Raw genomic sequence first — 27512 nt, 5'->3', positions numbered from 1 at the left:
TTGAGCTATATTCGTCTGCTACTAGATGCTCTCTGGGTCAGAGTACGTGATACAATTTACTACTAGCTCTGCACAGCACTGGACATTGTTTTCTGATGTTTTAACACAGCTAAAGTAGGCTTTGTGGTTATCCTTCTCCTGTGTGGCTATTTTTACCTTTATCTTAGCAAGAGCACTTTACACATCTTGAGAGTTGGATTTATTTTTCATGCAATGACTTTTTTTTATGGTACACCCTGTTTATATTAGGGGTCTACCATAAGGACTTACTTTTGAATTTGACAATGTATCTATACTTAAGAGGGACAGATACATCTATGCAGTGATTTACATGCACACAGAAATTGACACTAAAGATTCAGCTTAAGTAGTGGGGTAGTCAAAATGAAAGAGGCTTGTTTTTGAATTTAGCCAGGTAGGTTTTAGATCAGCCTTTGCATAATCCCTGAACACAAAGGTTATGGAAGTTACTTCAGGCTTCAGTCTTTATGTGACTAATTTGTGGTCTGATTTGACCATGGAGGAATTTAAAATTATTGGGAAGCAAGGCTTCCCCATATCAGTAAGGACAAAATCCAAAACCACTCCTGGTCAAGGTATGGATTATATGGCCCAGAAATTTCAGGGTATACATGTAACTCACTGTGAAGCCCAGAGCCTGAAGGATGCTCTGTTGGGCAGTCGTCCAGGTAGAAGTAAATTTGTGAACCCTTTATCTACAATAGGTAATCACTAAAGCCAAACATTTCTTAAATACTCTGGTAGAAATGGACCAGCCAAATGATAAGGAGTTGAAATGGAAGTAATATTTCCCTCTGCAAATCCTTGGCATTTCTGTTAATAGGGACATGAAGATAGGCATCTTCATCAGGTACCCCCCCCCCCCCCCATCTACTGAACCTTAAGCCTTCCCTTCTAAAGTGAACTCTCTGTGGTATTTTATGTAGAAAGAGAGACAAAGTCATAAAATGCCAGGATTTGCAGGCAGAAACAAGAACAATGTGGAAGAAAGATACCCAGACAGTTCCAACAGTAGTAGGAGCAACAGGTCTAATAAAAAAGAACTTTCTGTTGTAAAAAGATGTGCTACTAATACATTTAACTTCATATGAATTACAAAAGGAGTCAATTTTAGGCACACTGTAGGTGTTGCGAAGAGCACTTTTGGCGAATATCAATAATTGAAACATTACTAATTTCATGAACGTTAATTGTACCCTGACATAGGAAAAGGATCCTTTCCCATCATGGTATTAGAAACCCAAAAGACTTGGAGAAATTAAACAGAGTCTCAAGCCTGTTCATTCCCTAGCAGTGGGGAGAGCCCAGATCCAAAAGATGGAGTGGGATCTGGAGGGGCCATCATTCAAGCAAATTTCAGAGAGAGGTGGCATTCCTGCAATAATAAGTATTAAAAAAAATAAGTTAAGGCCCAAAGCTGGCCCTGAATGGGGGAACAGGAAAGCCTACATCACAATGGAGATCAACAATACCCCCCTTTGAGAATGTGATCTTTCATGCAGTCATTAATGAGGGCTATTTCCATATGGTGGTGTGATGAGAATGAAGCCTGTCCCCCGAGATGACCACTGCAGTGCCTCCCTCCTTCATTGGATTGTGGCTATATTCATCCTACTCCTCTGCTCTTCCCTCTAGGGTGAAATGCCCATCCACTACGGCCAACACTGTCAAACACCCACGTCATTAATCAAACTTGGGTAGTCTGGATGGTAGTAATGGCTTTGATCCTTGCCACTTTAGCACTGACGCTAGTTCAAGGAAGAAGAGGGCTACGTTTGGTTCTTGAAATAGTGTTCTGGTTCTGGCTGGGGTTGCTTGCAGGATACTTCTTATTTCATGTAAAAAGCTATCAGTCAACACCATTGCCCTTGAATGTCTCCAGGTGTTAGTGTTAAGCTGCTAGCACTGCTCTTCCCAAGACAACAAAGGCAATATCAGACTGGGTATTACTAAGCTGACGGCCACATGAACACTTACTGGATTCGAATATAAACAATGAAAGTATGAGCATTTCACATATGTGCACCAGAATCATGACCTGAACTGTGTAAGAAGAAGAAAATAAATGGTAGACTCAAAGGTTAGGCTTACTTAAGATGCTGAAGCATAACATTATAAGTGTGCAGTGACACTTTGTGCATGCACCCTTAGCATGGAATCTTATGAAAATAATACTAGATTATGACTTCTGGGGAGGATAACCCAATCATAGAAACTATTACGGAAGGTCCCTGATGTTAGATCTATGTGGTGTGGCACAATGCCAGGACACTTTCCACCAGCATCCTTTACATTTACCTTTGAACACAGTCTGAAAGTCTAACATGAAAAGCAGCTTCTTAACAAAATGGCTAACATTGTACATTACTTTATTTATGCAATCCCACTAGGAAACCAAAATAAGCAAGCAACTAAAAGCAAGTTATTTGGATAAAACTATATGAAAAATAAAAACAATTATTGCATTGTGCATGCTACGGAATGAAGATAACACTAAGACAAGTTGTGCTTTAAGTATAAGTTATGTACCTACCATAACTTTGTATCTGTGTTGTCTTCTTTCATTCCTCCTCACTATTGGGTTACAGATCTGACTCGGCCACATTTTTACAGACTAGGATCCAAGTCTCGAGCTCCTCCCATTTCCCATAATGCAATGTCCTCTGCCTAACTACATCAGATCGAGTTTTCTGCTCAAATAGCTTACAGAGTGCAGAAAAAATTAGAAGGAAATACAAATTAAGAACCACAGGCTCAAAACCAGGAACATCGGTTCCTAAAAGTTCTCTCCAGGTCTTCTAAAGCACTGGATAGAGGGATGGCTGGCAGGGAAGGTGAAGAGGAATGAAAGCAGACAACAAGGACACCAAGTTATGGTAAGTACATAACTTATAAATCTAATGTCTCTTTCATTCCTCCTCACAGTTGAGTTAGAGTTCTCAGGCATACAACTCCTGGGTGGCCTCAAGGAAGGATATGCCAGAGCACTGCAGAACTGAAGGAAGCCCTGCTCCTGGAAACAATGAATAATTTGTAATGTGTGATAATGGTATGAGATTTTGACCAAGTAGCTGCAGCACAGATACCATCTAAGGATGCCCTGGAAGAAAAGGCAGATGAGGTAGGCAGCTATGTGAAAAAAGACACAAATAATTGGTCTGATTTTCGAAAAGATTTCATCTTATGAAGAAAAAAACTTGACTGCCTATGAACATCAAGCAGATGTAACGAACTTTCTTCATCAGAAAAAGTTGGGAAGAAAACTGGCAGTTGTATGGTCTGGTTGAGATTGGATTCTGTAGCTACCTTGGGCAAGAAAGCGGGATTAGTATGTAGGGCCACCTTATCTTTGTGGAAGATGATGTAAGGAGGTTTAGAATACAGCACCTGGATCTCAGAAATTCTCTTTGCTGACGTGATGGCGATAAGAAAGACGGTCTTCCATGAAAGAAACTAAGTCACAAACACTACCTGATTCGAAAAGTTTTTGAGTCAAGCCTACAGTAAGATACCATGGCAGGAAATAAGACGTTATGTACCTACCATAACATTCCATGTTAGTTGTCTTCTTCTCGCCTTCTTTCTTGCTGGTTGGGTTTGGAGCCGATCCTCGGCTCCGACTTGGCCATCTTCAAAAGCTCGAGAGCTACTTACTGGCTCGAAGTCCCCCTATATACCATGATGCCTGGCGCTAGATACCCAGATCTCGTTTGGTAAGTCTAACTGCAGACATAACTGTAATAATAATAATACCGGAATCCTGTCCTAGAATGCATAATCCTACTGGAGAGACTACTGGTCAGAAGGAATAGCCAGAGAAGACTCAGCCAGTGATAAAAACATAAGGAACTCTTCTCGGTCTACTAGGATAGGGGGATGGAGAGTGGGACGCAAGAAAGAAGGCGAGAAGAAGACAACTAACATGGAACGTTATGGTAGGTACATAACTTATTAATGTTAAGTTGTCTATCTCGCCTTCATTCTTGCTGGCTGGGACAGCGTCCCTAGCACCTCAATCCTGGGTGGCTCATCGGAACAGACTCTTCAGAACAGTGGAACCAAAATCAGCTCTGCTCCTGGAGGCCATGTCCAGCTTATAATGTGAAATAAAGGTATGAGGATTGGCCCATGTAGCTGCAGGCACAAATAGTTTCCATTGACAATCTTGCCTGAAAAGCCACTGAAGTAGCTAGAACTCTAGTGGAGTGACCTTTTGGTTTAGCAGGAAGCTCTTTATTCCTTAGCTGATATATAAATGTAACAATAGATGTCAACCACCTAGATAAGGTTACTTTCGACACAGGTAGACCTTGTTTACCCTCAGCATAGGACAGGAACAGCTGGTCTGATTTTCTGATTTGCTTAGTTCTATGCAAGTAAAAGCGCAACTGTCTATGAAGATCCAACTGATGCAATTTGTATTCCACCTTGTTGGAATAATTTGGAAAAAACACAGGCAGATCAATAGACTGATTCAAATTATTGTCAGAAGAAACCTTTGGAAGGAAGGAAGGATTAGTCCTAAGAGAAACTCTGTCATTGTGGAAAACTAGATAAGGAGGGCGAACACAAAGAGCCTGAAGTTCAGAAACTCTTCTGGCTGAAGTAACTGCAACCAGAAGAAGGGTTTTCCAAGAAAGAAACTTCAAAGAACAAGAAGCTGCAGGTTCAAAGGGGGGCAGTATCAGGGAAGCTAATATCAAATTTAGATCCCACGGAGGCGGGGGATCTCTCACTGGGGGCCTGAGTAAAGTAGTCCCTTTGAGAAAAGCTTTACAAAGCTTATGGGACATGATACTAGTATCCGATAGACCTGTATGAAAGTTTGAAATTGCAGCTAACTGAACTCTAACCGTGGCAGTAGACGATCCAGCACGAAAAAGTTCCGTTAAAATCCAAAATATGGTGCACAGGGTCTGAAAAGGGATCTATATTCCTAGCCTCTGCCCAGAAAGAGAAACGTTTCCACTTACTAGCATAAGTCTTTCTAGTAGAAGACTTGTGCGATGATGAGATGATTTCACGCACCGAGTGTGAGATGTTCGGAAGCCTGGCTAAGGTTGGAAGTGGAGCAACCAAGCAGTGAGCTGGAGAGACTGAAGGGATTGGTGCAGCCCACCTGATTGATGGATCAGGAGGTCTGGAACTGGAACCAGGGCTGCTCCAGAAGGTAATAATGCAGGAACGGGAACCAAATTTGTCGAGGCCAGTAAGGGGCAATGAGGATCATCTTGCATCCCAATGTGGTAGCTTTCTGTATTAATTTGGGAATCAGGGGGAATGGAGGGAATGCATAAAGAAGTTCCTGTGGTCAATCGTGAACTACAGCGTCTCTGAGGGTGTGTCCGGGAAGAGGGAGGAGAAAGAAGAAATTGTTGCACTTGCTGTTGAAGGGGGTGGCAAAAAGGTCGCAGCAAGGCTGACCCCATTTGCGGAAGATTTGGTCTGCCACTGCCTGATTGAGAGACCACTCGTGAGGCATGAGAATTGCTCTGTTCAGCCTGTCCGCTATAACGTTGGACTTCCCAAGGATGTGCGCTGCTATCAGAAACCATTGGGAAGAGCTCGCCCACTGCCAGAGTCTGAGTGCTTCTTGACATAGGGGGTAGGACCTGGTTCCGCCCTACTTGTTGATGTACCACACTACAGACATATTGTCTGTTTGAATTGCAATGGTCCCAGTGGGAAAAGAGTTGTGAAGAGCTTGCAACGCCAAAAGCACAGTCCTCATCTCCAAGACATTGATATGCAGATGGTACTCGTGAGGCTGCCAGGTGCCTTGGACTGTTCTGCCCTGAAAATGCCCCCCCCCCCCCAATCAGGGAGGCATCCGTGGTCACCGTAGCCACTGGAGGAGGAAGAGCAAATGGTCTGCCCTGGGGTACTGATGGGGAAACCATCCACCAAGCAAGTTGGTTTTTGCATGTCTGTGTGATCATTATCTTGTGAGACATTGGAAGTTGCTGGAAAGACCATTGGGTGAACAGCATCCACTGAAGAATCCTCATATGAAAACGAGCAAGCGGGACTAGTATGATAGCCACTGCCATGAGACCCAAGGTCTTTAGGACGAATCTGGCCTGAATTTTTTTGCATCCTGCACATGTCGGCGAATGTCTAGCACTCTGTCTAATGGAAGTCTCGCTGAGATGTCCTTTGTATTTAAGTTTGCGCTTATAAAGGTAATAGATTGACAAGGCGACAATGCAGACTTTTTGAAATTTATTGTGATGCCTAGTTTGGAGCAAGTTCGGATGGTGTAGTCTCTGGCTCGCAGCAGGTGATGCCTGGTGGTTGCAGTAAGGAGCCAGGCGTCTAAATATGGAAACACCTGGAATCCTTGCCGTCTCAGGTGAGCAGTAACTACTACCAAACATTTGGTGAACACCCTGGGGGCTGTGGTGAGACCAAAAGGCAGAGCTCTGAACTGATAATGACTGGCTCCCAGCTGGAAGCGGAGGAATCTTCTGGAGCATTTGTCCACTTTGATATGGTAGTACGCGTCCTGAAGATCTATGGAGCACATCCAATTGTCCTGACCCAGAAAGGGTAAAATGGACCTGTTTAGCCTGCTGAGATCCAGAATGGGTCTCCAGTCCCCTGTCTTTTTTGGTACCAAAAAGAACCTTGAGTAAATTCTGGATACTTGCTGGTCTGCTGGGACTGGCTGGATGGCTCTTTTTCTTAGCAGTTTTGAAATTTCTTGAACTGCTTGATCCCTTAGATTGTGTGGAACATCTGGAAGGGATTTGTTGGGAATGTAGGGAGTGCGAAAGAAGGGGATTTTGTAGCCTTCGGATATGATAGACAGTACCTATTTGTCTTGTGTTATACTTTGCCAGGCTTTTGGGTACAGCGATAATCTTCCCCTGAATGCCTCCGAAGGTGGACAGCCGGGCAGCACCTCAGGGATGCTGGAAGGGCTTGGTCAGAGAAAGATTCTCTTTGGCCCTGATTTTGCGGACCCCCTCTGCCCCGAGGGCGGCGTCTATTGTTGTTCTCTCCTCTGCGCCTGGAGGGGAACTCTCCACGTGTGTCAGGCACGGCTCCCTGGGGTTTCCAGAACCACATCTTCCCACTCCACTGACTCTTGGGATACGGTCTTGAAGGAGTGGAAAAATGGACTCCCACAGCAGAGAGAATCTTGCCTTCCTGCTCACACCTGGTAAGGGTATCCTTCACCTGTGGTCTAAAAAGAGCAGAACCATCAAAGGTGGTGTTGGTGAAAGACGCCATGAAGGGTTCCGCAAAGTTACATAACTGCATCCAAGCATGCCTCCTCAAGGCCACGCCTGTGACTGCGACCCTACTCGCACCATCGGCTGCATAAGCAATGAGCCGCATGGAGGAGTTTACTACCGAATTAAGAGTCGCCAGCTGGGAGGCAACCTTAGCCTGGGCCCCTGCAGCTGATGGATCTTGAAGGGTATCTCCTAGCTCTTTAAGGAGATCCCGTTGAAGGCACAAGTAGTTCAGCGACCTCATGGAGAAGGTCACTGAGGAAAACATCCGCTTCTCATATCTGTCTATCGTCCCAGATTCCTTACTAGGGGGATGGATAGATGAAGTTTCAGCCAACTTCTTTTTTGTGGCCGCTGCTACCACCATGGCATCAACGGGAACACCCTTCGTCAGAAATTGCTTGTCTTGTGGTGCAGTAATAAATTTTGTGGGTCTTCGGGGAGTTGGTTCCACTGTGTCTGGGGCTGACCACGCCTTCCGAGCCACCACAGACATCAGTGGATCGAAAGGCGGAGACACCCAGGAGGTGGAGGGTTGGGAACCAAACGCATCCAGGAATACCGACTCATCCTCGGAAGGGTTAAGGGTAGTCCAGTTCCCCCTCTGCCTAAGTATCTCAAGGATGTCTGAGAAAGAGATGTCCTCAGAGGGGGATCTCGGGGACCCTTCCGAATCCTCTAAGTCGGTATCTTAAGTGACAGACTCAGGGGAGTCAACATGCTTCCTCTTGCATTTCCTCTTTTGAAGGGGGCTCCTCTGAATGATCAGGGGAGGCCTCGGAAGAGGAAGATACACCCAATGGGGTGCCCTGGAATGCTTGTTCCCCACGCTTGGGGTCTGGAGGAGGGGCAGAGGCAGATGCAGGCACCATGGAGGAAGGAGCCGATGAGGCTGACAGTGGGGCTGACTCAGAGGCCAGCACACTCCTCATGACCTCAAAGGCGCCCCTTCCTGATATCGGAGAAGGCTCTGGCTCCAAAGAGACCGGGATCCTTCCCGGCACCGAGAGAGATGGCTCCGAAGCCGATGTAGGAGCCGAACTCACCTGCGCCGAAGCTCTGAGAGGGAGAATGGGTCGAACAAGGGTCCGATGCCAATTGCCCCCTCGAAGCAGACGAGGGAGTCCAGGCGCCCAGATCCCTCCAAGGACGGCACCATGGAGGAGATCGGAGCCGACGACGGAAGCGAAAGGGCAGGTATCGGCGCCGACGGTTCCACGATCCGAGCCCCAGCAAGCTCCGGCTCCGAACTCAAAGGATGAGTCGAAGGAGGAAAGTACAGTTTTGTACCTACCATAAATGTAGATGTTCGAGTGTTCACAATTCTGCAGTCATTACATTTGGGTTATCCTGCCATCAGGCGGTCCCGCAGTCGGCCAGAGTTCCAAAGTCTTGGTCCGGTATCGGTTGCTGTCGCTTCTTCCCTGACGTCAGTGCGCAAGGGGTATACAAGATGCATCCGACGCCATTTTCTTCAGTTTTTCTTGCCTCAGATGTCAAGTGCCCCCAAGTAGGTAGGCAATACATATTGCTAATAAAAATATACATATAAAATAAAAACAATACCTTCAGTTACAAGCAAATACACCACAAAGGTTGTATAGGATAGAAAGGTATAGATAAGTCCAGCTAGTTCAGAGGGGATGGAGGGAGGGTAACTTGGACTGTAGCAGTGTGAACACTCGAACATCTACATTTATGGTAGGTACAAAACTGTACTATGTTCATCATGTTACACTGCTACACTCATTACATTTGGGTAGAATCCCAAAGCTAAGGTTGGGTGGCTGGTCTATAAAGAGTTAGGATTGGCTATGAGGCCCTGCAGAACTGCAGTGGCAAATCCTGCTCTGGATTTAGAGTAAAGAGGCAAGTGGTAATGCTTGGTAAAGGTGTGCACTGAACTCCAAGTTGCAGCCTCCAAAATTTCCTTGGTAGGTACTCCTCTGAGAAAGGCTGTTGAAGTGGCTGTTGCCCTGGTGGAATGTGGCCTAATGTTATTAGGGACTGATTTTCCATGCTGTGTGTAGCAGTAACGAATACAGTGTCCTATCCATTTGGATATAGTCTGCTTTGAGATAGCCTTGCCCTGTGATCCTGCAGCATATGCTACAAACAGTTGCTCAGTTTTCCTGAAAGCTTTTGTTTTGTCCAAGTAGAAGCGTAGCTGCCTGTGTATGTCCAAAGAGTGCAGAATTTTCTCCCCTTTATTCTGGGAGTTTGGATAAAAAGTTGTCAAATGGATGGTTTGGTTAAGAGCCACACTAGATACCACCTTTGGCATAAAGGTAGGGTTTGTCCTTAAAGAAACCCTGTCCTGATGAAAAATTATAAAAGGTTCCACTGCCATTAATGCCTGTAGCTCTGAGACTCTTCGTGCTGAAGTTACTGCCAGGAGCAGAGCCGTTTTCCATGATAAAAATTTTAGATTGCCTGTATTGGCTGGCTCAAAAGGTGGCAGGGTCAGTTTTTCCAAAATGAAATTGAGGTCCCAAGTTGGTGTTGGTGCTCTCCGGGGCAGTCTTATGTTTTTAGCCCCTCTGAGGTACTGCTTTAGCAAGGGATGAGAGAATAAAGGAGGATCCGTGTTGTAATGTGCTGAAATGGCAGAGGCGTGGATCTTAATTGATGAGAAGGATAGGCCTTTGTCCAGCATCTCAGTTAAGTATTGTAAAATCTGAAGAATGTTTGGGACAAGAGGGTCAAGGCTTTGAGCCTGGTTCCAGGCGCAGAATCTCTTCCATTTTTCTGAGTAAGCTTTCCTGGTGCTAGGCCTCCTGGCCTCCAAAATGATATCCATAACAGCTTTAGAGAGGAGTTGCCTGTTTGACTAATGAATCTGCCATGCAGCCAGGTTTAGGGTTTTGAGCTGACCGTGCAGGATCTGATTGTTTTGTTGAGTCAAAAGGTGTGGAATTTGAGGCAAAATCCATGGTGGGCCTTGAGCTAAGTTCTTTAAGATTGGGTACCAGTGCTGGCGTGGCCAGTCTGGAGCAATCAGGATCATCTGTGGCTTTTCTTGACTGGCTTTTAGGGGTACCTTTGAAAGGAGAGTAAGTGGTGGGAAGGCATAAACTTTTAAGCTTTTCCAGCTGAACGAGAGAGCATCCACTTTCCATGCTTCTGTGTGATAAGTCCTTGTGCAGAATTTTTGTAGTTGGCAATTCAGTGGGGAGGCAAAAAGATCTATGTCTGGGCATCCCCATTTTTGCGTCACCATGCTGAAGATTTGTGGATTCAATTTCCATTCGTGAGGGTCCATGATATTTATGCTTAGATCGTCTGCCAGAGTATTTTTCTTTCCTGGCAGAAATTGTGTTTGCAGATAAACTTGATACGTTAGAGCTGTGTTCCACAAGGTCATGGCTTGCCTGCATAGGGGATAAGAATGAGAGCCCCCTTGCTTGTTTATGTACCACAGTACTGTGGTGTTGTCTGTCTTTAATAACTGTTCTGGATGCAGAATGTCCTTGAAAGCTGTTAGGGCATTTTGAAAAGCCAACATCTCTTTTTGATTGATGTGAAGATGCATCTGGTCTGTGGTCCACTTGCCCTGAATGCATTTTCCTGCCATGTGCACTCCCCAGGCGTAATCCGAAGCATCTGTTGTTAGAGTCTGCCTGGCTGTGGGTAGGGTAAAAGGCTGACCCTGGTTGAGGTGACATGCCTGTGCCCACCATCGAAACTCCTGTTGTAGGCAGGGAATCATTGGTATTACTGCTTCTAAACTGTGATAGTGTTGAGTCCAAACACTTTTTAGGTATCACTGTAATTTCCTCATATGCAGTCTGGCATATGGTATTAGTAGTATGCAGGATGCCATGAATCCCAAGACCTGCAGAATTTTTCTTGCAGGGAGATGGGATTTTTTTTGCCAGTAATTGAAAATATTGAGTTAGTTGAACTTGTTTGTCTGGTGTGAAATAAGCCATCTGGGCCATTGTATTTAAGCTGGCACCCAGGAATATAATCTGTTGTGAGGGCACTAGTTTTGACTTCTTTTCGTTTACTGTGTACCCTAGAGAAATTAGCAACCTTTTTACAAAAGCCAGATGCTGTAGAAGAATGTCCTTTGTCTCTGCTTGAATGAGGCAGTCATTCAGTTATGGATATATTTGAATTCCTTTTTGTCTGCAAAATGCAATTACTGGTGCCAGGCACTTTGTAAAGACCCTGGGCGCAGTAGATAAGCCAAAGGGCAGTGCAGAGAATTGGTAGTGCATTGTACCAGCTTTGAATCTGAGGTATCTTCTGCAATTTTGTCTGATAGGGACATGCAGGTATGCATCTTTGAGGTCCAGAGTAACAAGCCAAGCCTTCTTGCCCAGCATGGGTAGAAGCTGCTGTAATGTCAACATTTTGAATTTCGGAATATCCAGGTAAGTATTTAGAATGGAAAGGTCTAGTATGGGCCCTCCAGGCCTTGTCCTTTCTGGGGACCAGGAAGAGTCTTGAGTAAAATCCTTGTCCTTGTTCCTGTTGTGGTACTTTTTGAATAGCTCTCATGTCCATGAGGGCTGAAATTTGTTTTTGTGCCTCTGCCCATTGATTTTGTGGGAGGTCTGGCATTCCTTTTAGCCCTGGTAAAGTATGAAAGTGGAACCTGTAACCTTGAGACACAATATTCAGAACCCATTTGTCTTGGGTGATTGTTTGCCAGTTTTGAGAAAAAAGTGATAGTTTTCCCCCTAAGGGGTCTGCCAAAAGGGAAGTGCTTGGCGTACGAAGGGGGAAGTCATTGGGACGGTTTCCTGTAAGGTTGAGACTTGTCCTCACCTTCTTTTCGGGTTGAGGTGCCCCACTGTCATTGTCTGTCAGAGCCTTGGGGTTGAGATCTGCCTCTTGGGTGTCTGTATTTGCCTCTCTGTGGCCTGTCTGACACTGGAAAGGACCAATTCTTTGCTGGCCAATTTCTGCTAAATCGAGGTGGCTGTACCTGTAAGAAATCCTTGACTGTTTGCATAGATTTAGCTTTATCCTCCATTTTCTTTAACACCTCTTCTGCCTTAACACCAAACAAGGTATCACGCTGTAAAGGAGCATCCAATAATTTTGCCTTAACATGATCAGGTAAACTCTGTACTTTTAACCAAGCATGTCTTCGAATCACAGAACCTGTAACTGCGGCTCTACAGGAGGCCTCTAAAGAATCAAAACCACATTGCAGAGTATGTTTTCCCACCTGTTCAACTACATGCAATAAATCCTGCATTTCTTTACAGTCAGGAGCTTCTGAGCTTGCAAGCATTTTCTGTTTTAACTGAGCCATTAAATATTGTTGGTACTTAAGCATGTGAAACTGGCAATTTAAAGCCCTTACTGCTAAAGTTGCAGAAGTGTTAACTTTCTTCCCCCATCTATCCAAAGCTCAGGAATCTCTGTCAGAGGGTACTGGATTTTTTGCAATGGAAGCCTTAACCCCTTTTGGACCATGGGAAATAGTTTCTGGATTAGCAGAAGGGTTTTTATAAAGAAACTTGTGAGAGTCAGGGACTCTGTAATACCTATCTGGCTTGGCTGGTGCAGGGGGCAAAGAATCAGGAAATAAGCTGGATTCAGAGAACACATCATCCACAATATCTAGCACAGGCGGAAAAGCCAGGGGCCTGTGCTGAAGCAATAAAAGGAAATCCCTGAGCCTTTTCTTGGATTCTGAATAATATTGACTTTCCCAATAGAAATGCTCCCTCATGGTATGTAAAGTTTCCCCAAAAGAATAATCCTCAGGAGGAGAGGCTGAAGGGATAGATTCTTCAGCATCAGAGTCCTCATAGGCAGGTAGAGAGTATCCCTGGTTTGAAGAGGAATCAGAGGAAATGGAAACCTGACCAGAGGAGTCATAGTCTGTATCCTGCCTAGGCCTTTTCTCAGGAGGGGGATGGGAACCCCTGATTAGAGTAATGAGGTATTCGGCCATTTTAAGTATCTGTTTCTTAGGCATGGTGGACTGTCCAGGAGAATGCTGTACTTGCTTCTTTGTCTTTAATGGTACTTTTGTCTTGGCTGTTACTTTAATGGTAAGTTGTGAAGGTCTGAAAACACCCGCAGAAGCCGATGCCTGCTCAGTGGCTCCGGACCCATCTGAGGGATTAGTTTCCGTAGGCCCAATACCTTGAGTTTCCAGAGGCCTAGTTGTCTCCACGTGGGAGTCAGAGGCGGCCTGTGGCTCTGAGGTAGCGGGTGTCAGGGGCTGCGAAAGCACCTCACTGAGAACTGGCGACTGGCCTAGAAGAGGTTTAGTCTTCGGTTTTGGACCTCGGATGCCTGTCTTTATCCTTGTCTTTGCGTTTTTTCGGAATTGCGGTCGTCGGTTGATCCAACGGCATAGTATAATTGAACTAGTAACCAAAAATTCACCAACTCACACTAATACACAATGTCCAGTCCAGTATCAATGAAGGCTCTCCTCCATATAAAAACCATAAATCACCAGGATATTCTTCAAAAAAATTCAGATAGTGGCAATAATCCAAAGAACAAAAGGTGACCAAAATAATTTATTGATATAAACCACACACAATTTGGACAAACAGATTAAGCGCTTTCATCTCCTGCACAGAGACTTCCTCAGAATCTGTTTAAACAATAAAATCCTCCATTTAAATACAATCAGATGTAATAAAATTAATTAAATTAATTAATTATTCAATTAAATGTCTTATTGGCTGGCCATTCACTTCATTTATTCGTTGATGGAATAAAAAGGCTTGTACCTAAAAGTACTAAAAAAATAATTGTAAAATACACAAGAAAATATACATATATATACACAGACACTTTCTAAAATAAATACATATAAATAAATGTTGTATAGCAATCACATATTTGATTGTTGGTGTTTTGTTTAAAAAATGGTACACCATAGACATATGTATACACACAATACTCTAAACACTTCCATTTATAAATAAATGTTTTAAAATCAAACTGATAAACATTAAATTAATGAATAAATATCATATATAAATCTTGCTAACATGCTTAAAAAATAAAACTATAATATATATATAAAATATATTCTCATAAAAAATACTTATAAATATATATACATATGTGTATATCTCTCAAAAAATGCATGTATTTATATGAAACTATAAAAGACTGTTTGTCATTTTGTTTTTAATATATTTAATATGGTATCTTAATATAATATTTTATCAAGGGGTTGTTGACCTATAATAAACCTAATAGTGTCTTTTTCGGTCTTCTGCAAGCATTTTGAGGGCTGGGCTGATGATGCATCTAACCTTAACTGCCAAATCATCTCTCTGAATTCCAGCCTGGTTTCCCAGTCACCACCTCTTTCTTGCAAACCAACTTCTTCCACTATCCAAAATTTAAAATCAGCTTCATCACAACTCTGTGTGTGTCTGAATAATGCATTATTATCATTCTTTTTGTTAATATCTCGTATATGCTCGTATATACGTACCCTTAAATTGCATTCTGTTTTGCCAATGTAATATTTCCAGCATTTCTTGCAATAACATATATATACGACCCCTTTTGTATAACAACTGTAATATTTATTTCCTTTTAATGTCACGTTAATGTTGGGAATATTCAGATCCTTTGTTCCTGCTATGAATGAACATTGTGCACATCTGCCACATTTAAATGTGCCATATTTGGCACTTGCACCACCTGTCGATTTATTAAAATTTTTCTTTTTCTCAAAAATATTTTTGAGATTCCTATTTCTTCTAAAACTGTATCTAAACGGCTGTTGAAATATATCTACTCTCGTGGGTATTTTATTAAATAACTCCCATGTATCATTTATACATTTCTTTATCCAACCCATACCATTATAATGCGTTAAAATTAAATACGGCAGCTGTCCATCCTTACCATTAATACCATTATTCCTTTTATCAATACCTACAAATTCACAGTTAGTAAGTAAGGGTTTATAGATGGTTCCCCATTTGTCATATACAAATTTCTTGACAGGTTGAATCATATTGTCTGGGTACCCCCTTTCCTTAAACATTTTGTAAATTGCCTCCATTTCTTCAATAACATCACCTCTATCTGATGTCATCCTGGCTGCCCTAATCATTTGCCCTTTAACTATATTCTTTTTGGAATGGTATGGGTGGTCACTCAGGAAGTGTAAATAAGAATTTGAATGACAGTCTATTCTATAAATCCTAGATTTGTATTTTCTGTTGGCATGGTCTTTTGTAAGCTTCACATCAAGATAATGGATTTCTTCTGAATCCATTTCAGATGTAAATTTTAAAAAGTCTGTAGTATTGTTAATATAGTCCATAAAATTGGTAATCTCCTGTTCTGATCCATCCCACAGAATAAAAATGTCATCCAAAAACCTATAGTACCCTATAATATATTGATTGAACTTAGAATTAAAAATATGTTTTTTCTCCCAATATAGCATAATAATGTTCGTGTAAATGGGTGCACAGGCAGATCCCATAGCTACGTCATCTTGTTGATGGTATAGTTCCCCTTGAAAATAAATATAGCTGCATTTCAACACTAGCTCCATATTCTCTAAAACCATTTTAAATTCATCTGATGTTAAAATTTGCATTTCTACCACCATTTTTTCAAACCAGTCTAAGCCAATTTTGTGTGGAATCACTGAAAATAAGTCTTTAACATCCACAGTGATAAAAATTATATTGTCTCTGTATGTATTAGACCCTATTTTAGTAAGAAAATCCCAGGAGTCTATTAAAATGTGGGGATAGTTTTTGTGAAATTCTTTTAGTTTTGAATCTACATAAATAGCCAAGGGTTGTGTTTTCGAACCCTGTGAAGATACAATCGGTCTTAAAGGGGGATTTTCGATATCTTTATGTAACTTTGGTATCCCAAAAATCACTGGTATCACAGGTTTCATAACTTTTAAAAAATTATATAGGTCTACATCAATTAAACCTTGAAGTAAATTGTCCTCAAGAATTAGGTCCATTTTCCTGTAAGAGATATTTACCTTGTCTCTGGGTACCACCATGTACCTATTGTCTTTATCTAGTATATCAAACATTCTTTTTGTGTAATCCCATGTATCCATTAAAACAACCCCCCCACCCTTGTCTGGTTTCATAATACGTAAATTGTCATTGTTGCTTAACTCATATATCAATAAGTTTTCTTCTTTAGTAAGGTTGTGTTCAAATGTTTTATGTTTTTTGTATCCTTCTCTTATTAAACCCATGACACATCTTTCAGTTTTGTATGTCATTTTGTAGAGAGGGGTTGTAAGTACGAGCCTTTTTAAGTGCATCTTCTTTGAATTTTCTCCCACTCTCCTTAAAAATATGTAGTAGATTCAATTTTCTAGTAAATAATTTTATGTCCAATAGGATATCTTCGATACCTGGTCTCTTCACCGGTACGAAGGTAAAACACTTAATAAAAAGATTAAAATGTTCCTGGTTTACTTCTACACCTGTATAATTGTAAATGAAAAAATTGTTTTGTGTATGAATAACAACTTTAGAAACCTTATTAAGAACTGCATTAAATGTATCAATTTCATATGTATTATCTGGGTTGATGGACACTGGTGTGGAATTAATTATCTCCTCTCCCTGAAGCCAGCCCTCCTCTGTGGTGGTAAGTAGTGGTTTCTCGTAACAGCTGCATATGGGGGCTGTTGTTCTAAATTCCGTATCCTCTCAGACCTTCTCAGTCCCTGTTCCCCTAAAGGGATTACCCTGTCGGAATTACCATCATCTACCAAACGTTGGTTATACATGTGATTGTGTTCACCATCATAACTTATATTGTCTAATTCACCATACTGTGGTTCTTCTCTTTTATAGTTTCATATAAATACATGCATTTTTTGAGATATACACACATATGTATATATATATTTAAGTATTTTTTATGAGAATATATTTTATATATATATTATAGTTTTATTTTTTAAGAATATTAGCAAGATTTATATACGATATTTATTCAATAATTTATGTTTATCAGTTTGATTTTAAAACATTTATTTATAAATGGAAGTGTTTAGAGTATTGTGTGTATACATATGTCTATGGTGTACCATTTTTTAAACAAAACACCAACAATCAAATATGTGATTGCTATACAACATTTATTAATATGTATTTTAGAAAGGGTCTGTCTGTGTATATATATATATATATATATATATATATATGTATATTTTCTTGTGTATTTTACAATTATTTTTTTAGTACTTTTAGGTACAAGCCTTTTTATTCCATCAACGAATAAATGAAGTGAATGGCCAGCCAATAAGAAATTTAATTGAATAATTAATTAATTTTATTACATCTGATTGTATTTAAATGGAGGATTTTACTGTTTAAACAGATTCTGAGGAAGTCTCCATGCAGGAGATGAAAGCGCTTAATCTGTTTGTCCGAATTGTGTGTGGTTTATATCAATAAATTATTTTCGTCACCTTTTGTTCTTTGGATTATTGCCACTATCTGAATTTTTTGAAGAATATCCTGGTGATTTATGGTTTTTATACGGAGGAGAACTTTCATTGATACTGGATTGGACATTGTGTATTACTATAATTGAACCTTCGGCCAAAGTAATGCAAAGCAAAATCAAAACGTCTTTTTATAGTGCATTTGTTAAATCTAGCACAAAACGGACAAATAGTGACGTCGTGATCAGGGCCTAGGCATGGAATACAGTAAGAGTGGAAGTCCTTATGAGGTATTTGCTTCCCACAAGAAATACAATTATTAACTTTTTCTGACATCGGTCTGAGGCAAGAAAAAAGTTTCCCCAACGGGGTACTTAGCTTTATTGAAGACTTTGGATCTAAAATTCGACTTCGAAAATCTCAGGAGTCAGCCGACCGGCACTTGCGAACTGCTTCTGCTTCGGGCACCGTGCGGCAAGAAAGACTCTAGAAAATGTCGTCGGATGCATCTTATATACCCCTGGCGCACTGACGTCAGGGAAGAAGTGACAGCAACCGACATCAGACCAAGACTTTGGAACTCTGGCCGACTGCAGGACCACCTGACTGCAGGATAACCCAAATGTAATGACTGCAGCAGTGTAACACGATGAACATCTCCTGCAGAGACAGGCAGAGCCGAACCCTGATGAGGGGGGCTGGATAACATTTTAGCCAGGGCCTGCGATTTTAGAAGCCTGCTCACCACTCTCTCCAAATCATGGTCAGATAGTCTAGAAGACCGAGCAGAGTGGGATCGGTGACTTCTCTCCGACTGTAACAGAGGCGACCCCGGAGCCGAGTGTATCAACTCTAGGGATGGAGATCTAGAGCGTTTTTGACTCCCTGATGGTTCCAACGCCAGAGTCGGGGCTGACTGGGAGATAGGTACTTCGAAGTTGACTGGGAGATAGGTACTTCAGTTCCAGTCAGAACCGAAGTTGAAGCAGATGCCACACCCGACGACGGCTCCGAACTGGGAGCCGGCAGCTTCGTTGGCTTAAATGGTTTCACTGACTGAGCCTTAGCCGGTGACCCTTCAGGTTTGAGCAAACCCCTAAGGATTAGCTTATTCCTACACTCCTGCAGGACTCTTGGACTAAAGGCGTGACACACCGAACAAGAGTCCTGCAGGTGTAGGGCACCCTAACAGTAGACACGAGAAGTGTGACCATCTGTCAGTGACATCTTCTGACAGCATGAGTCACACTTCTTGAATCCAGATACTTTCGTATCTTTAGACATTCCTGTGAAAGGAAATATCAATTACAGAGAAAAAGTAACAAAAGGGAAGTAGGTAACTAGTAGAAACGCATGCACTCAACACAAGTTACCACACCCTAACAGCACACACACTCTATTATTGAAGAAAAGGTAAATAAATATACTAATCTACCACAATTTCTAATAAAGAAACTGCAACATAAAAATTGAAAACAAGGATTAGCCTCTAACTAAAAACGGCTACCTTTAAGAAAGAAAATGGGGGAGGGGGGAGGGGGAAACTCTCTAACAAGAAAACGAGTTTTCAAGGGAAGGAGACTAATTACAAATAGATCACTACAACTACTGTAAGTACACTAACTCTTCTAAACACCAACTATAATATAAAAACATTTTTTATACACTAACAATAAAATTGAAAAATATGACCTGAGCCAGTAAAAGCAACCTCACAGCAGAAGCGGCAAACGAGATCTGGATATCTAGCGCCAGGCATCATGGGATATAGGGGGCCTCGAGCCAGTAAGTAGCTCTCGAGCTTTTGAAGATGGCCGAGTCGGAGCAGAGGATCGGCTCCGAATCCAACCAGCAAGAATGAAGGCGAGATAGACAACTTAACACTGGTCTTTAACTGGAGGCCTGAGGAGTAAGATTCCTTTCAAGAAGGTCTTGCACAATTTGGAGGTTGCAGGGAAATTAAAAACATTATCCGAATGGAAGTTAGAGACTGCTGCCAACTGAAGTTTGATAGTAGAGAAACTGGTTTCTTCTTTGAAAATAGACACAATGAAGAGAAGAATAGCTGATACCAGAGCTGAAAAAGGGTCAATGTTCTCTTTGGAGGCCCAGAAGGCAAATCTCTTCTATTTAATGCTATAGTCTTTCTTGTTAGCCAGTTTCTGAGAAGCTAGAATAATGTTCTGGACAGGGAAGCAAGCCTGGACCTTTGAACAATCACTGGAAGTGGACAAACTAAGTGGTCAGTTTGAGGGATATTAGATTGGGGTGAAACTCCAATATCTGGTGAAGGAGGAGGTCCTGTTTGAGTTCCAGTATCCATGGAGTATATTTCAGGTGAGACCAGAGGAAGGGGAACCAAATCTCATGAGGCCAGTCATGGGCAATGAGGATTACCAAGATCTTCAGACGTTTTGCTTTCCGTAGGAACTTTGGGCTCAAAGGTAGAGGGGGATAAGTGTAAAAGAGCCAATCGTGAACCAGAGCATCCCTTGGGGACTCCCCACTGGGAGGATCAGAGAGAAGTAGTTGCTGCACTTGTTGTTCTGGGGGGATGCAAAAATGTCACAAGGTTGCAGCAGGGTTGTCCCCAGTGACTAAAGATCAAGTCCACTACTGACTGGTTGAGGGACCACTCGTAAGGGGCCAGAAAGGACCTGATGGGTATGTCTGCCAGAATGTGGGATCTCTCTGGTATGAGAGAGTTGCAACAGAAAACGGTCTGAAGACATTGTCCATTCCCAGACCCTTATGGCCTCTCTGCACAATGGGTAACAGCGGGTTCCTCCTTGTTTGTTGATGTACCACACTACTGACATGTTGTCTGTGTGAATTGCAATAGTTCCTAGAGGGAGAATGTCCTGAAAGGCTTGCAACGTGAAGAGGACTGCTCATCTCCAGAACACTGATATGCAACATGGTCAGTAAGTGCCACCACATGCCTTAGACCATCTTTCCCATGAAATGCCCCCACATCCCAACTGGGAAGCGTCTGTGGTCTCCATGGCTAAGGGGGAAGGTAGGAGGAAAGGTCTGCCGATCATCAGGTTGTCTGACAACCACCACCATCGTACGTGTTTTCTGCAAACCAAAGTCAACTTGATAGGAGAAGACAGAGGCTGGTAGAGAACAGACCATTAAGCAACCAGGGTCCATTGAAGCACTAGCATAAAATACCTTCTAGCAGGACTAAGGGAATGGTAGCCACCATAGATCCAAGAGCCTGAAGTATCAGCCTTTTTGGTGGGTAAACCGGTTTAAGACAGCTCAAAGATGATCTCTCAATGGCACAGGAAAACAATTTTCTTGGGTGGCGAAAGCTAGGGAACCTTTTTGGCTAGGCTTATATAGGCCCCAGGTCCAATAGCCTAGTACTTACCAAAGCACCTATGAACACGATGAATGGGTAGAGCTGCAATCTGGTTCACTGTGTCCAAGGAAGCTCTGATGAATTCTAAACCCTGAACTGGGGTTGGGGTTGGGTTCAACTTTGTCAGGTTTATGGTGATACCCAGATGGTTGGCAAGGCTGAAGAAGTAATCTCTGGCCTGGAGTAATTGATGCCTAGTTGGGGCAGTGAAGAGACAGTCGTCCAGATATAGAAACACCCAGAATCATTAAAGTCTCAGGTGAGCTGTGACTACTGCCATACATTTGGTAAACACCCAGGGGCTGTGGTGAGTCAAAAGGGCAAAGGTCTGCAATGGAAATGACTGGCTCCCAGCTGGAAGTGCAAATGACTTCTGGAGCATCTATCTACTTTGATGTGATAGTACGCATCCTTTAAGCTGAAAACATGCAATCATCCTTTGGCAGCAGCGGTAAAATGACTACACCATAACCATTTGGAACTTTGCCTTCTTTACAAGTAAATTTAATTTGCTTAGATCCAAACTGGATCTCAGGTGCCTGGTTTTCTTTGGCATTAAAAAGAAGCGAGAGCAAGTTCTGAATCCTTTTTGTTCAGTTAGGACCTCTTGGATGGCTCTTTTTTGCAGTAAGTTTAGAAGCTCTGCTACTACATACTCCCTCTGACTGGGTGGAACATCTGGGAGTCTCTTTGAACTCTATGGTGGAGGAAGGAGAAAGGGGATATAATAACCTCAGGATATAATCTTTAGCACCCATTTGTTTTGAGTTATATCAGTCCAGATGGTTCGGTGCAGAGAAAAACGACCCCCTGACAGCCTCCACAGATGAGCAGTTGGTTAGTGCTTCAAAGGCACTGATAGGGCCTATTAGAAAAAGGCTCTCTGACACCCTGATTCTGCTGTCCTCCTCTGCCCCTGGGGTGATATCTCCCACTGAAACCTCCTCTGCCTCTAGAGGAAGATTCCCTGCACAGATCCTGTGAAGACCCTTGGGATTTCCAGAGCCTGGTTTTCTTTCCACTGCACTGGTTTCTAAAAAAAAGTGCATTGAGGAGTTAAAAACTTGACCCCGGATGGCAGACAAGGTCTTCCTGCTCACAGCAGGCTAGGGTCTCTTTGACAGAAGGTTTGAAAGGAGAGGACCCACCAAATGGGGCACTAACAAAGGATGCCTTAAAGGATTCCACTAAATCACAAAGCCTCATCCAGGCATGTCTTCGAATAGCAACGCCTGAGCCAGCTGCTCATGAGGTACCTTCTGTGGAGTTGTCAATCGGGGGGGGGGGGCCTTCTTTAAGTCCGCTGACATGACCTCTGCTAGAGAGTCTGAGAGTTCCTTCACCAGTTCCCTCTGCAATCAAGTAAAGTGTGCCAGGTAATTTAATGCTTTCAGCCAGAAAGTGGCAGAGGCGTAAATGGGCTTACCAAACATGTCCATCTGTCAGGACTCCCTGTTCAGTGGATGGAGAGTGTAGCTCTGTTCAGCTGGCTCCTTTTTGGTTACATGGCATCAACCGGAATACACTTGGTCCAATATGGTCTGTCCTTAGGAGGGAGAACAAAACCTTATCCAGACATTTAGGAATTGGTTTAATACAGTCCAGCTCCTTCCAGGCCCATTGAGACACCAAATCCATGAACTTATCCGCTGAGGAAACCACCCAAGATGTAGATGGGCCTGTCCCAAAAGTCTCCAAAAACACGGACTCTTCCAAGGAAGGAGGTTGGGCCAACCAACCACCTCTCTGCCTCAGGATTCCTAAAATGTCTCCAAAGTAGATGTCCTCCAGTGGTGACCTGGGGGACCCTTCCCCTTCATACAAATCCGTGTCCTCAGTGAGGGACTCCAAAGGGAGTCAATGTGCCTCCTTTTGCACAGCCTCTTACAAGAGATCTCCTTTGTGGAATGTTCAAGCCAGGTCTTGGAAGAGGAAGGGGCTCCCTCTAGGGGAAGAGTTTGGAGGCTTGTCTGGATGGGCTGACTCTGGCCAGACATGACAGGCTCAAGTCTCTGATCGAAGGGGGGGTCGGCGGGAAGGGTCAAGCTCAAAGAGACTGGATAACTAGGAAAAGAAAAGGCCCATTCAACAATCTGGAACGCCGAAGAACCCAGTGAATCCCTTCCCAGTTCCACAGGAGCTGAGGCTACTGAAGAAGAAATGGCAGAAATTCCCGTGACATGGGTTCCAGGTAGAATTGGACCAGAGCTGTCCAGCACAGAGAGGAAGAAATGGCTCCGACATAGTAGGAGCCGGGCCCCTTGCCTAGGATCAATGGGCACATCAAGGATCCGAGACCCACTGCAATCCGACATCGGAGCAGAGGAAGTCAGGGAGACAGAGTAGAAGAAGAGTAGATCCACATACCTGACCTTGGCTCTCTCAATTGACTACGATCCTGGGACTCCAATACCGAGGGATGATCAGAGGAGGAGACTGCGCTTGGAGGGAAATACTTGCAGATCCCAGAGGAGACTGAGAGGAGAAAACCCCAACTAAATTTGAGTCTTAAGAATCTTCAGCATCCTTTCCACATTGACCTTTGAAAGGCTCCAGAAGACCTGGAAGAAGCCACTGATGGAGAGGAGAAGTGCCTGACTGCCATCTGCTGCAGTTGGGGGGGCAGCCTCCATACGCAGCACCGGTGTGGAACCCCTGGCTACTGGATCCATAGGCTTAGGATCCAAGGTGGATGTAGTAGCTTCAGGAGAACTGACAATCAGGCAAGTACTAGTCAGATATGAAGAGTGCTTTGGCCGGTGCCAAAGTCGACCTGAGATCTGAGCCTGTCGGATCAGAAGGTCTTGGAATTTTAGAGGGCAGCTCTGAAGACACCCACTAGGACTTGTGAGGAGGGAGCTTCGGGAATTGAAAGACCCTGCCACAGTCCTGGAGGGGGATGAAGCCCCTGGAGAAGAACCTGAAGAAGCAGGCAATGGGACTTTGAGGATTACTTTATTTTTGTGGTTGGTGATAGCCCTAGGGTTGAAGCCCTTGCAAATGGAGCAAGCCAACAGCAGATGCTCCAGGCCAAGGCATTAGAAACAAAATTGTATGCATAAGAATGTGGGAATTTCTGACCGCATTCAGAGCACCTCTTAAAACCCGCTGGTTTATCTGACATAGGTCAGCAGAAGCACACTACAAAAACAAAACAACCCAAACACTAAACACGGCAAAAACAGTAAAGGCAACTAACAAAGTCTGAAATACAGCTAAACAACACAACAATTTTTTTTTCTTTTTAATGTAAACAACTGTAAAGAAAACAAGCCTTAAAAAAACTGCTAGAAAGGGAGCGAGAGAAAAGCACGGGCAAAGCCCAAAAAGCAGAACAAGGAGAAGGAAGGAAAGATTCTAAAACTGCACTGACACAGAAGTGGAGGAAAAAAGAAAAGGGAACTTATCTGAGAGAAGATCTGCATGTCCTCCCCGCGGGCTTATGACGTTAAAGACATGCAGGTAGGTGCTAGCGTGAATGGGCGTGCCTTCGTTGAAGGTTGGGCATCGGGCTGGCAACTCGGCACCGTTAAATCCACTGCCAATCACGAGAGGACCGTAAATCCACTGCCAATCATGAGCGGACCGGAGTTCCACTGTGGCGACTCCTAACCGAGAAAAGCCGAAAGAAAGACATCTGAGAGAAGATCAGAAAAAGATGTAGAATTCCTACTGCTAATCTCACGAAAAATGCTTGAGACTCAAGAAACCACATCTGTCACTGCTGAGGGCAAAAGAGATCTGAGGTAGTTTGGCAGAGGATAGTACATTATGGGAAGTGGGAGGAGCTTAAGACTTGGATCCTAGTCTGTAAAAATGTGTCCGAGTCAGATCCGAAGGTTGGATCCGTAACCCGACCATGAGGAGGAATGACAGAGACAACATGAGATCCAATTTTTAGTTATGCAAAAATCAAAAATAATTAAAACAAGCAACTTATTTAAATTAGCCTCAAATGTGTTCAGCAAATCATAATGCACTGTGAATGTTTAATAAAAACTACAGGTATAAATGATTTTGTAATACTACAAAAACTGAGCACCTAGCCACAAAAAAGAAAGCAAGAAAGCTCAATAGTAACAATTTCAATTTTTTGTGGAAGGCTAAACTATGTCTGTAAAGCATTTTTTTAAAGACAAACGATTCACAAAACTATCTTACCAGTAGACTGTAAAAGTGCTTGATAAGTACAGACACCACTCTCAAAAGACGCATGCAAATTGGGAAGTATGGTTTTTCAACTGGTGCTGGGGAAGCAGTTGTTCCAGACCCCTGTCTGAATTTGATATTTGGAGAAAACAGCTTAATTACCAGAGGGCAGACTCTTTCTTTAAGTAGGAAACTAAATTCTTGGTGCTGTAAAAACACAAATAAAAAGCTCATTAGCAACAAAGCAAATAATTAATGAAACATTAACAAGAACAACTTTTTTAACTAAAAGTAAAGCTTGGCACACTATGCGTTAGCTTTAGAACCTATACATTGCTCAACCAAGGTCTGACAAATGAGTAGATCCCATGGCAGGCCCAGTTATCTTCTCCTTGAACTAACTTCATCTCTGCCATTCATCTTCACAAATGGAAAGCAAGTGAATGAGAAGTTATGTACCTACCATAACGTTCCATGTTAGTTGTCTTCTCTCGCCTTCTTTCTTGCTGGATGGGTTCGGAACCGATCCTCGTCTCCGACTCGGCCACTTACTAAAGCTCGAGAGCTTATTTTACTGGCTCGAGGCAACCCTATATCCCATGATGCTAGGCGATAACTCCCCAGATCTCGTTTGGAAGCTGAAAAAACCTAGCATAGGCCCATAAAACAAAATCCTCCAACTGGAAGGAGGAGGAAGAGGGATAAAACCCCCCAAAGATCATTATCTACACTATATATATATCCTAGGACACCTAGATGGTGAACAAGGGAATATAAGGACCCTTCAAGGAAGGGAAGATCTTCTCGGTCTGTCCAGGCTAGGGGGATGGTGGGTGGGACGCAAGAAAGAAGGCGAGAGAAGACAACTAACATGGAACGTTATGGTAGGTACATAACTTCTCAATGTTAAGTTGTCAATCTTGCCTTCATTTTTGCTGGATGGGACCGCGTCCCTAGCACCTTCATCCTGGGTGGCTCATTGGAACAGACTCTTAAGAATGGTGGAACCAAATGTTGCTCTGTCCCTGGAGGCCATGTCCAATTTGTAATGCGAAAGAAAGGTATGAGGAGAGGCCCATGTGGCTGCCGCACAGACAGTGTCTATTGGTAGTCTAGCTTGAAAAGCTGTAGATGTAAGCTAGTGCTCTAGTTGAATGGGCTTTTGGCTTAGAAGTTAATTCCCTGCCTCTGAGTTGATAAATAGATGTAATCACAGAAGACAGCCACCTAGATAGGGTCACCTTAGAAACAGGAAGGCCTTTCTTATTTTCTACGTACAATAAAAACAGTTGATCAGACTTCCTTATTTGTTTGGTTCTATCCAAATAGTATCGGAGCTGGCGGTGAACATTTAGGTAATGTAGCTTTTGCTCCGCTCTATTAGTATAGTTTGGGAAAAAACACTGGGAGATCAATTGATTGATTTAAGTTTGTCTGCGAAGCCACCTTGGGTAAGAAGGATGGATTAGTCCTTAGAGAAACTCTGTCTTTATGGAAGATTAAGTAGGGAGGACAAATGCAGAGGGCGTGAAGCTCAGATACTCTCCTAGCAGAAGTAATGGTGACTAGGAAGAGTGTCTTCCAGGAAAGAAATGTCAATGAACAGGAGACCGCAGGTTCAAAGGGGGGAAGAATCAAGGATGTTAAGACTAAATTAAGATCCCACTGAGGTGAAGGGTCTTTGATCGGGGGCTTAAGTAAATATACACCTTTAAGGAAAGCTTTGCAAAGCTTATTGGACATGATGTTGTGGTCCGATAAGCCTGTATGAAAATTCGATATGGCTGCCAACTGAACCTTTACTGTAGAGGCAGAAGACCCTGAATGAAAAATTTCGGCTAGGAAGTCTAAGACCGAATGAATTGGGGCAGTAAAGGGATCTATATTCCTTGCCTTTGCCCAGAAGGAGAAACGTTTCTATTTACTAGTGTAAATCCTTCTGGTGGAAGATTTAAGGGAAGCTACTATGATATCCCGGACGGGATTAGAAATCATAGGAAGCCTGGCTAAGGATGGAAGTGGAGCAACCAAGCAGTGAGGTTGAGAGAATGTAGGGATTGGTGCAGCTGCCCCGACTGATGGGCCAACAGATCTGGAGCTGGGTCCAGATGCCAAGGCTGTACCAAAAGATAACGATGTAGGAACGGAAACCATATCTGTCGAGGCCAATAAGGGGCAATGAGAATCAACTTGGCTCTCAAGGTGGTTGCTTTCTGAATTACTTGTGGGATTAGAGGAAAGGGTGGAAAGGCATAGAGAAGTCCCCGAGGCCAATCTTGGACTAGAGTGTCTCTGAGGGGATGGCCTGGAAGGGGGAAGAGGGTGAAGAAGTCGGGGC

At 43.1% G+C, this 27512-nt stretch overlaps 1 protein-coding gene across 1 annotated transcript in view; it reads right to left on the bottom strand.

The window, feature by feature from the left end:
• The window catches only part of MON2 (MON2 homolog, regulator of endosome-to-Golgi trafficking), a gene marked incomplete in the record, with an annotated part of 2751369 nt that overhangs the window by 1983760 nt on the left and 740097 nt on the right, over positions 1–27512 (bottom strand). The window contains 1 exon segment of the mRNA XM_044088289.1: positions 25187–25381. Within this exon segment, the coding sequence (XP_043944224.1) occupies positions 25187–25381 (195 nt within the window).

This window comes from Protopterus annectens, chromosome 11.part0, assembly GCF_019279795.1.
Source record: "Protopterus annectens isolate FY-2018-M chromosome 11.part0, PAN1.0, whole genome shotgun sequence".
In the NCBI taxonomy this organism is placed as follows: Eukaryota; Metazoa; Chordata; order Ceratodontiformes; family Protopteridae; genus Protopterus; species Protopterus annectens.
Note: the sequence above shows the minus strand (reverse complement) of the source record. Positions and strands in the feature narration are given on the sequence as shown.